This window comes from Equus asinus, chromosome 16 (assembly GCF_041296235.1).
Source record: "Equus asinus isolate D_3611 breed Donkey chromosome 16, EquAss-T2T_v2, whole genome shotgun sequence".
NCBI classification, from domain to species: domain Eukaryota; kingdom Metazoa; phylum Chordata; class Mammalia; order Perissodactyla; family Equidae; genus Equus; species Equus asinus.
The window spans coordinates 42113075-42124400 of record NC_091805.1 but is presented as its reverse complement, the minus strand read 5'-3'; the positions used below and the strand labels follow the sequence as shown (position 1 = coordinate 42124400).

At 50.5% G+C, this 11326-nt stretch overlaps 1 protein-coding gene across 1 annotated transcript; it reads right to left on the bottom strand.

The window, feature by feature from the left end:
* Nucleotides 1-4154: 4154 nt before the first annotated feature.
* On the bottom strand, nt 4155-10219 carry LOC139040398 (glutathione S-transferase Mu 4-like). The gene is made up of 8 exons (XM_070486995.1): nt 9256-10219; nt 8934-9009; nt 8469-8533; nt 8087-8168; nt 7888-7988; nt 6972-7067; nt 6785-6895; nt 4155-4701 (listed from the first exon to the last, which is right to left on the bottom strand). Exons 1-8 carry the CDS (start codon nt 9289-9291, stop codon nt 4612-4614), a joined length of 657 nt encoding a protein of 218 aa, XP_070343096.1. The 5' UTR covers nt 9292-10219; the 3' UTR covers nt 4155-4611.
* Nucleotides 10220-11326: the final 1107 nt, after the last annotated feature.

Here is an 11326-nt window from a genome sequence, read left to right as displayed (position 1 = left end):
TTTCAGTATTTAGTATGAAAGCTTTATTATGGAACATCCCTTGGGAATCCTCTTACCAAAGGAGTGCTTTCTATAGGCCTTGTAAATAAATGCAAAACAGCTTCTCCCCAAATCTGCATGCATTGCTGTTTTCAACTGCAGTACAGAGCTCACCTGTTTTTCTTCTTGTCCACCCCCCATCCCCTTACCATTTTACATGGGGTGAATCAGGAGTCCTTGACAGAACACTTTACACTGTCATCTTCAACATATCAATCTGAATGTTACCCAAAGAGCCCAAACTTGGAACTGGGTACGCTAGCTCGTGACACTTTAAGTAGTTCTTGTTATGGGCCAAAGTGGAGGGTGCGTTTTGTTTCTACAGGAGATGGTTACATTACGTTAAGCAGGAGCATTTTATGGCAGCAGCTGTAGTAATGGTTATTTGGAAAGGCACATATGAGAAGAATATGTTTGTGTCAGGCATCCATCCTATGCATCTTTGAAACATCCTTCTTACAGTGGGGAATTTCTCACATTAAAGTCCTACCTCCACAAAGTAGAGGACTGCTAGCTGACCCTGATATCCATCTTCTGTTGTCATTTCTGCTGGGCACATTACTTATCAGGATAAAGATGTCACTTCTACTATGACTCAGTTAAGCCAGTGAGGTATAAGGAAAAAGGTTCTGTGTCACTTCTAGGAAGTTTCTTTAAGAGGGAAAGAGCCACCCCATTCACCTTCCTCCTCCTGCGTTTTGGAACTCATGTGTGATGGGGTCTTAGTAGCCATTTCAGACTTTGAGGTCGCACAGAGAATGAAACCACATGCAGAGGACGATGGAGCCTTCAGAAGCAAAGTCATCGAGGCTGCCATGAAGCCGGCATTACCAGTGTTTTCCTGTCTACTGCAGGACTTCTTTCACATGAGAAATAAACTTCTGTCCTGTTTAAGCCACTGCTACTGTTCACTTACACACAGCAGAACTTACCACTAATCAATGCACTCGCTCTTCCAGCCTCCCTTGTGGCTGAGGCACAGGCCTGTGACCCAGGCTCTGTTAACTGCACACAGTGGGGCGGGACTTCAGTTCTGAAGAAGCAGGCCCTGAGAATTCATTTGCTGGCAAGGGGGGTTGAGGAGGGATCAGGATTTTGGAGGTGGCAGTGGTGAGACACTCGCACCTGGTGCCATACATCGGGGTAGGAGCTCCAGAGTCTGTGCCCAGCAGCGGCTGTGGGGCTTTCTCTAGAACAGTCCCTCAGGTGGTTAGGCACACTTCCCAGTCACTCAGCTTCCAAGGCCAACACCCTGGCCTTCCCAGGGTTTCTCGTGCCACCTGATACCACTGATAAATCACTTTCTTATTTCAGCAACAAGGAACCCTGGGTGATCGCCACACCCCTTAGGTCTCTCTGAAGATACAGATCTTGTCTTCAACACCTTGGCCTCTCTCTTACCTGCTTTAAGCCACTGGATTATACCCAGGGTTTCTCGTGGACGTGGGTTTAACCTTTACCCCCACATTTCTGGGTGTGAGAGTGACTGCAGTTGGCCACCAAAATCCACTCTTCTGTCCAAATATGGGTCTACCCTTGTGACTAGGTACAGCCACACACCTGGACCTCGCCTGCATAGTGAGAGGTGGCTTCCTTGGGTTTTCTCTATTTTCCTTCCCATACTCGTGATAGAGTTTCCACCAAGGAAAAGAGGCGGCACCCTAGGGCATGGCAGAGCCACAGGATGGAAGAAGCTTGAGGCCCTGAATAACCTCGTGCAGCAGGGCTGCCTCAATAGCCTGGACTATTCCCCCTGGAACAAGAAAGAAGGAGCTTCCATTTTCTCTAGCTGCTGTCTTGGGGTCTCTCAGCTTTATCTTTCTCCGCCTACACAATGATAATGTAGGAAACTAGGCAGGGACTTGAAAGAGACAACAGGCAGTCACAGATCAAGGCAGGAGACACCAGTGCCGGCAGCCATGTTCTCAGATGGTCTTGTCTCCCATTCTAGCTGGGGGAGATTCACACTGAACGGTGTACGAGCACTGTCACGAGGAGCCAAAGAACCCAAGTCCTGGGACCTCCGCTAGATCCTAGGCACCACATGATGGTCGTTTTTGGTTGCCTCAGTTTGAAGTACATACTCTCCTCTACTTCTACTCCTGGCTTTAAAGTGTATGTTTTTAGCTTTATAATTTTGACCACAATGTTTAGAAAGTTGTCTTCATTTGCAACTTTATCATGTCTTTCCTCTGTTTTCAAGATCGATTAATAGGTTCTGTTTTTCTTTGATGATCACTTTTACATTTCAAATCTAGTATTTTAACTTTAAGATAGCTATGCCCTTTTAATTTGAGCTTCTAGACTAGGAGTCCAGAAACTATGGCCAGCTGCTTTTGCAAGTAAAATTCTCTTGGCATACAGCCCACCCACTCATTTTGGCTTTGGCTGTGGCTGCTTTCCCACCCATGAGATACAGGTGAGCAACTCAGACAGAGACCATGCAGCCTTGAAGCCAAAAATATTTACTCTCTGGCCCTCTACAGAAACATATGCCCACTCCTGTTCTAGCTCTGTGTCTGTTTTACTCTAATGGAATATTTTTCTTCTACGTATCTTCTGTCATTGAGTCACTCCTATTTTCTACTACTTCTTTCCTTTTTTTCCTTCTATCTCTTCTGTCTTTAAGTTAAAGTTCAATAAGGTTTTGGCTTAACTAATCTTGATCTTATCAGTTTCATTAACTTTTAACTTTGCTGAACTTTTATCTTACCAGTTTGATCTTTTTTTTTTCTGTAAGGAACATTGGCACTGAGCTAACATTTGTTGCCAATCTTCCTCTTTTTCCTTAAGGAAGATTGTCACTGAACTAACTCTGTGCCATTCTTCCTCTATGTGATGTGGGATGCCACCACAGCATGGCTTGACAAGCAGTGCTAGGTCCACACCAGGGATCTGAACCTGCGAACCCTGGGCTGTCAAAGTGGAAAATGCAACCTTAACCACTGCACCACCAGACCGACCCCACTTTTATCTTTCTTAATTAATTATTGATTTCCCAATGAACTTTAACATTATTGCTATTGCTCCCTTTCTATTTAATAACTACAAGGCAGTGACCATCTGGACAAACACCCAACAGGACTCTTCTCCAAATCATCTCCTCTCATGGGCTAAGTCTCAAGACTCTGCCTCAATAAAACCCAACTCCACTTTCTGGCCACTGTTTGTGGAACCTGCTCATTGGATGGTTATCCAATTCATCCCGCTCCTTTGCAGATGTCCTAACATAAAATGCACACACCAATCTATTGGTCTGGGAGAAGGAGCAAATCTAGCCAATTTGTGCAGCTTTGGCCTGGCACACTAAGCCTACCCAACTCAGGTCAAGTTATTCAAAGGGCAGCTACAGCCTACAAAATGCTTCAGTCGGAGTTAATGGCTCATTCTTCCAGATCTATAGATTTAACACCTTCTCATCTTTGTGCTGTATCTCCAGTGGCCAAAATTAACAATATGCAGAGCTCTAAAGCCCAAACATGGCTGTAGAGTTTGCCTAGGGTCTTACCCAGAGATAACTCCGTCAAATTTACAATGTTTATTGAATATCTACTGCATGTCAGGAAGTGTGATATGTATCACACATAAAAAATCCAATAAGACATAGACTCTCTCCTCAATGGATTTATGATCAAGTTGGAGAGGAAAACAAATAAAACAACACTGATAACACAGTGGGATATGTCTCACTGAAGATGTTGTAAGAGTGCAGAGGAAGGGTGTCTAAAGCAGGGGAACCTTCTGAGAAAGGGCGACTGAAGGCAGTCAGATCCCACACCCCAGTGGACTGCTCAACTCCCTTCCCACCACCCAAGAACCATGACACCGAGCACTGCAAGCTAACAGGAGGCATTCCGTGAACGCCGAGTTAAGGTGGGACCCCGGCACAGAGGCTCCTTCTGCAGAGACCCCGTGCGGAGGCACACACATGAAGGAGACATTGAAATGAGTAGGAATTCCTATAATCCCACCTGTTCCCCCCACCACACACATACGCACCCATCCCCATTCACCCAGCCCCTGCAATGGACAATAGAAGAGAAAATGGACACACCCACACCCCCAACACGGTCAATCGTGAGTCCACGTGGCCAGAAGGAAGAAGACAAGACACAGCAGGTGTCATTAAGGCTTTATTGAGGATCAGGCAGGGCAGGGCAGGGCCACAGTGGGGGAGCAGGCACTGCACACCAGGCCGATACGGCTCTTCAGGGCAGTGCTGGGAGCTCAGGGCTCAGCTCTCCAGGCCAGGGGGGTGGTCGGGCTCCTCAACAGAGCAACCACTGAAGGGAAGGATGGACTGGTTGGCTTCAGTGCAGGGAGAATAACATATTGGGGTGGCACTTCACGGAAGAGACGTGGGGAGCTCAAACATTAAAGAACTTGAATGAAAAGAGGGTCAGGAGGGAGAAAAAGGGACCAATAAGGCATCTGGCAGTGAGAAGGGAGGGAAAGACAGTGAAAGAAGCAAGACAGCTGGCTCTAGAGGCATGGAGGTCCAGCTGTTCTCCAGAGCCAGGACATCTGGCACAGCTGTGACTCCCACCTCGCATCTCCTGGACTTATAAGGCCCTACTTGTTGCCCCACACGGCAATCTTTAGAAACAGAGGCTTTGGGAGGAAGCGGCTGGACTTCATGTAGGCAGAGATCTTCTTCAGGCCCTGAGGGTGGGAAAAAGAAGCTCAGATCCCAGGGTCAGGTGCCCCACGGGGCTCAGGCAGCACCACTCCAGGCACAGTGAATGCAGGACCCTGGTAAAGCCCTTCCTTGGGGTATCAAGTGTTGGAGCATGACACAGTCTTTCTGGGGTCCCCAGCTCCGGAAAGTCAACTCATCCAATGTCCTGGAACTAACGTGATCTCTCAATAGGTGACACCACAGATGGAGACTCGGCACTGCCAAGAGCTGCATAGCCACTAGGAATACGATATAACTACAGAATCTCCATACAACTACCTACAGGATACGATCTACTCTCACCGTGTACCACAAGGGAAACTGAGGCACACACAGGGGAAACACCTTCCTCATGCTCACACAGCCAGTAAGTGGGAGGGCTGGAAGGCAGCCTGGCTCTCTCTCCAGCTCTCTGCTCTTTCTGCCACGCTCCCCTCCTCTCCTCCACACAGGAGGCCCTGTCCTCCCTGTCTGCACAAACTTTCCCCTTTTGCAGAGGGAGGCACCTGGCTTCCCAGGCTTTGCTCACAGAGGGACCCCTAGCAGAACAAAGGGGCTCAGAATGTGCCTGTGCAGCTTAGAAGAGGCCACATCTCACCCAATGACTCAGCAAAACCTCAGTGAAAGCTGATAGGAGGATGTGGAGCAGTGAAGCCAGGCCAGACTCTAATCATTCCTCTTAAAGGAGAAAGTCCATTTGCTGGCCTGTTTTCTGGGCCCAATCTCACTGGACCCCAGCCTACGTCATCCCAGTCCTGCTGCAGCCAACCAGGCAATAGACTCAAGGGGTGTTTGGGCAGCATCTTCTCACATAGAGATTATCCAGAAATTTCTAAAGGATTCAAAGATCCTGGTGCTGTCTGTACGCAACAGGCCCAGCCCACAAGCTGCAGGCTGCAGCCCCAGCTGTCCCCCATCCCTCCCTGTCAATCATTCATCCCAGCTCTTGCACAATCCTCACCGTCCATCAGGCTGGACCAGAACAAGAGCTGATTAGAAGTAGCTGACAAAGCAGATTTCATGATGGGGAATGGGAAAGGAAAACAGACTGTAGGCTGAGAAACCTGTTGCACTAATGCCTCAAACACCCAAATCTGTAATAAAGCAGACAAGCTGCTCTCCAACGAGTTTACTAATGGAGATCCATGAAGAGCTGTGAGGGGGTCCTGGCTGTGCTCCTCCAGACACCAGCTGGCCCGCACATACCACACACCCTGGTTCCTGTAGTTCTCTAGCTGCACTGAGCCCCAGGAGGCTGGGCTCCAGGGCTGGGTGACATTTGCATCCCAGTGTGCCTGATGCAGTGCCTCATACACAGGAGAAGATCCAATCAGTGAAGGTGATTTACAGTAACTGTGCTACCCCATCGCTGACACAGAGTCCTGGGTGATTAGAAGGAAGAAGGAAAGGCAGACAAGGGGAAGACAATGCCCTCCCACCACCCAGCAAAGGAAGACATGAGGACAAAATCCTTCCATAGCGGCACCCACATGTGGACTCAAGTCCCAGGGCCAACTACAGCCTTGGAATCTCAGAACTACCCACAACAGGGATCCGATTCCTGCTAAGCTTTCTCGACATCAAGAGTAAATACCGTCTGTGACTCTGGTGCTTCATATCAAGCCTACCGTGTCTCAGCTCCACTAATGCCAGCTACAGACAAACCCCTGAACACGCTCCTTCATCTACATTGTCCTGAGCTGTGTCACCCATGCTGGGAAAGGGCCTGAACCTTCTCTCTTTGGCACAGGAAAGCGAGAGCCACTGACTGCTGCCCATGGAAGCCAGACACTGACAAGGAGCCCAGCACAGCCTGTCCTGCCTCGGTGACCTTGAGCAAATTACTTATCCTTTCAGCCTCAGTTTCGCTGTCTGTAACATTCCAGCAGGAATGTGAAAAGGTTACATAGGACCCATTGTATGGAAAATCGTGACCACAGATCCTGACATAATGCAAGTCCTCAATTAACGATAGTTACATTCATTTTGGCTCCAGGACTAGGAAAGCATCAAGGAGAAAAGGAAAGACAAAAGAGATGTAAATAGAAGGAGGATTAGTGAAATCACCTCAAAGCGGGCTATGAAGTCCTTCAGGTTTGGGAACGCATCCAGGCACTTGGGCTCAAACATACGAAGTCGATCAAGGAGGTCATAAGCAAGGAAATCCACAAAGGTGATCTGCAGACAGGCGAAGGAAATGGGTACCAAACTCTGGGAAGAATGACAACTCCCCATCCACAGCCTTCCTCCTTACCTTGTCCCCTGCAAACCAAGGCCTCTTCCCTAGAAACTGTGAGAAGAGCTTCATTGTTTCAGGAAGCGCCTCCAAGTACTCAGGCTTCAGTTTCTCCTGAGGCACAAAACAGCTGTCACCACCCTCAGACACAGACGCCCTCGGCAGGGGGACAGGCCTCCCTAGGGCTGCATATGATCCCCAGCTTCCATGGGTGAGCAGCCATGTGCCCTGTGATGAGAGCTGGGTTGGTTCCCAGACTATGATTTAACCTACCCTGTGGTCATTAGACTCCTGCTGGGAACCACCTCCCATCTGTGGGAGGCAATGGGAAGGCAGAAATCAATGCCACACTGTCCCTGCAGCTGTCACCACTCATCTCCAACCACCCTCCATGGGACAACCCAGGAGTGCTGTGAGAACCTGGCAGAGCTCTGGACTCATGTCGAGCAGAATCAAAGATGCAAAGAACTAAAATCACTCAGGGAAAGAAGTCTTAAGGTCTAGCAGGTGGGTGACATAACAATAGACACTCGAGCCGATTCCAGACAAATGAGGAGAATTTGAGAGGCTGGATGGAAGGAGGGAGAGGTTCAAAGGCCCTGTGGCTGACCCTGAACTGCCTACTGGGCTAATGTGCTGATGTCTGAGGGTGTTAAGGAGATAGCGCTGGGCTAACAAGGAAACACACTGTCAAGGAACTAATTTCCCCTCTAGAGATTCTGGACTCTATCCTAAGATTGGTGGGAACTGACAGTTTTCATTTAATGAAATTTGAGGTTATGAGGGTCACTCTACTGGCAGCATAGGGACCAGGTTGGTAGATCAGCAGCTCCAAGGATTTCAATTGGCAAATAGAACTAGTATACACACGACACAGGAGTCTTCCCTCCTTATCAAAAGCTTGCCCAAACCAGCCCACTGGGATGGGACTCACAAAGTCAGGGTTGTAGCAGAGCCTGGCCAGGGCCATGCGGGTGTCCATAATCTCATTCTCCAAAATGTCCACACGAATCTTCTCCTCTTCTGTCTCCCCACCTATGGCCACACAACACAGACCCTCCCTCAACATCCCACCCCAGCCAAGCCCAGGGCATGGCCACCAGTCCCCTGCATCACACCCCCAGCCCACTCACACAGGTTGTGCTTGCGAGCAATGTAGTGAAGGATGGCGTTGCTCTGGGTGATCTTGTGGGCCCCATCAATTAGGTAGGGCAGCTGGAAGGACAACAGGGGCAGGTCGCTTGGGCCACCAGGGCCCCCTGCTCCCCCTCCCTTGAGCAAGGGTGACATGAAACCTGCACCCACAGCGCCTGGGCCCTGGTAAGCACTAAATAATTATATTGTAAAATGAATGATGAGCTGGGACATAGAGCATCATGGGAAAGCAGTGAAGAGAACCAGGGAGCTCAGAGGCCGAGCAGAAGGCACTGGGTCCTGAGACCTGGAAGCTGGGACAGGAGACGGAGAAGAGGACCTCTCACTCGCCCCCACAGCACCCCCATACCCTGCACCTACATTGGGGAAGTCCAGGCCCAGCTTGAATTTCTCACTCAGCCACTGGCTTCTGTCGTAGTCGGGAGCTGTGGTGGAGAAGATGAGTGACACAAACCTCCCCAGAGTCCAACCCACGTTCCTGGGGGGACTTTCAGGGGATCTGGAATCTGACCCACTAAGTCTCACAGTTCAGGTTGGGGGGAAAGAACACTAATGAGGCTCTGGAACCCACATGGGTGAGGGTCACACAGGGTTAGGCAACCCTAAGGGGAACCCATCCCAGATACTGAGACAGGGGTTCCAGCAATCCCCTCCCTTGTCCTGCCTTGGAAGGAGAGCGCCACCCTCAAAGGGGAGGGGAAGGGGCCGGGCCTGCTCCAGCTGCGGAGGGCAGCAGAGGTGAGTACCAGGTAGTCAGGGCACGGGGGTCTGGTACCAAGGCAGCAGGAGTTGGGTAGAAGTGGGGGCCCCACGCGATTGCCCTACCGTCCCCCATCGTGTACTTCTTTTCCTCATAGTTTGAGTCTGTGTACTCCAGGAGCAGGCGGATGGCATGAGCCAGCTGGGACAGAAGGCCGGGGCCGAGGTAAGAGATTGAGAGGCCTGACTGCCGCCTTTCCCTCCAGGTAACCTCCCACACACCCCTCAGACACCCAGGCACGCGCCCACCTGAGAGGACACGCGGCAGCACGGGGCTGGGATCCAGCAAGCCCAGAAGACCAACCTTCTGCCAGAACCGGTTCGAGCTGCGTAGCGTTTCCCCGCCCGCCCACCTCCATCCCACCCGCCTGGGGGACCCCTCACTCACCCCGCGGATGTCCCAGTAACCCAAGGTCATGGCCATCGTGCTGGTGTTTGCGCTCTGAGTGGAGGGGCCTCAGCAGAGCTGGGACGAGATTTATCTTCCGACCCGGGTGGTGCGAGGCGAGGCCTGCTGCGCGCACCGCCCTCCCGGCCCCGCCCCCGCCGCGCCCTCCAGACTTGGCGACGCCGCCGGAGGCAAGCCCTGTCCCAAGGCAGGCGGAGCTAAGATCCTGCTCAGCTACACTTGCGGGGACTCTGGCCTGGGTCTGCTCGCCAGGACATCCAAAGACCGCCTGGCTCGGGCTCCTCTGGTTTCCCCGCCCCATTCGGAGCTCTGCCAGGGGCAACGGAGTTGGTAGTGCGCTTGGGAGACCAGCCTGAACCCTAAACAGAACCAAGCTCTCTGCCTTCCTTCCCCTCTGGGCATCTCTCTGCTTTGGCTCTGGGTTGCTGAGTTCCCAGTTCCCGGGGCTCCAGGAGGCTCAGATGCCAGGTTAAGGCCAAAAAGCAGTGCCTGGGAAATGGCGGGTTTAACTCAGCACCTGTCACAGAAACAGCAGGACTCAGAACAGTCCGAAATCTCCTCCCAGTCCTTGTAATCCGTGACAGCCACGTGTCTTACAGAAGTACTATCAGTGGGATGGGAAGGACCACCCAGGGCACGGGGCAGAGAAAAGGAACTGTGGTCTCAGGGTTTTCCTTTCAAGGACTTTAGAAGATCAGCCCTTCAGTTTGGGACTAAGAATAAGTGTCGACTGAAGTAAAGAGTCTAGGCGGTATCAGTGAAGGAGTTTTTTCAATAATCAGCGTGAAGAGTTCTAACTCCAGGACAGCAGTTCGACAGAGCGCTCTGAGGGGACGTCTCTGAGGTGTGGGAGTATGAGTGTGGCTTATATCTCTTCAGAAAACAGTGTATGTGTAGGTAAGAGGGGAAAAAAACTGACAACTCAGTTTCAAATAAAGGGATAGAGTACATCTGGGCTTTTCTCTAAATAGCCCCTTGAAGGTAACATAAACAAGAATTTCTTGGTTATACTTCAAACAAGTTCAGAGATGCTGACGTTATCTGTGTGGAGGGAGACAAGGACCAGCGTCATTAATTAGTCCCTCAATCTCTAAGAAAAGCAGGTGGGAAATGTGAGTGCCAGGTACCCCGTTATCTTTTCGTGCTGTGGGTCGGTCCACTGGCATCTTGAGTCATGAGGTCGGGGGTTGCAAAGTCACTTTGACACAGGCTGAAGATGGCCTCTGTGGCTGCTTCACAGCGCAGCATGGAATTTATTGTACTGACTGATACCCATCAGGCTGCTTGCTAGACTTGCCTGTTAGACCAGGGAGAGGGGTCCCAAGAATCTGCCCACATAACCATCAAATATATATCAGTCAACTAGCTTTATGGGGTAACCTGTGAATCTAAACCAGAACCAGTCCCAGCGAAGAGGCAGGGTTTCTAGGTGCAAACCGAGATGTCCTGGCAGCCTGCTAGATGTCCCTCACATTGACAGGAACAGTGACCTGGGGTAGACCACCGGTAGCATGGCGGACTCCCCACAGGACCACAGTCAGGGTGGGCCCTGTGGATCCTTCGCTGTCCAGAGCCACAGAGTCACCGGTTTGAGCCCTGCCATTGCTTTCTGACCCATGTGTGGTTGGGTATGAAAGGGTGGCACAGGCAGCCTGTGAAGTCCCTCTGTGATCTGTGACATGTGGTACAAACTCCAGAAGAACAATGTCCAACCTCCCACCTTTCCTCTTTTAAAGCAGAAGACTATTACAAAAGTAGGAAAATGGGACATAGTTTGGCCTCTGGGTCATTTTCCTTTATTTAAAGGATGTCGCAAGGTTAGTGGATATGTGAATACGGATAAACGGACCTTTAAAGAAAAAGGACTTTACAAGTTAAAGTGCAAGGTTGATGCTCTACAGAAAACTAAGTTTTAGAATTCTGTAACACGTTTGGATAGGAAGGTATGAACTCTGTACTCAATAATGGTTTCCCACCAGCGAGACAAAGTGTCGAGGAGGGGTAGAGGAGGACACAGAGACTTTCCCTAGTTGCTATTGGGAAAAGCCAG

Coding starts and splice junctions, on each gene's coding strand:
- LOC139040398 (XM_070486995.1), bottom strand. CDS start 9,291: ATGGCCATGACCTTGGGTTACTGGGACATCCGCGGG. Junction 8,169..8,468: donor TGGGCCTGGACTTCCCCAAT/GTAGGTGCAGGG, acceptor TTGTCCTTCCAG/CTGCCCTACCTAATTGATGG. Junction 7,989..8,086: donor TGCTCGCAAGCACAACCTGT/GTGAGTGGGCTG, acceptor GTGTGGCCATAG/GTGGGGAGACAGAAGAGGAG.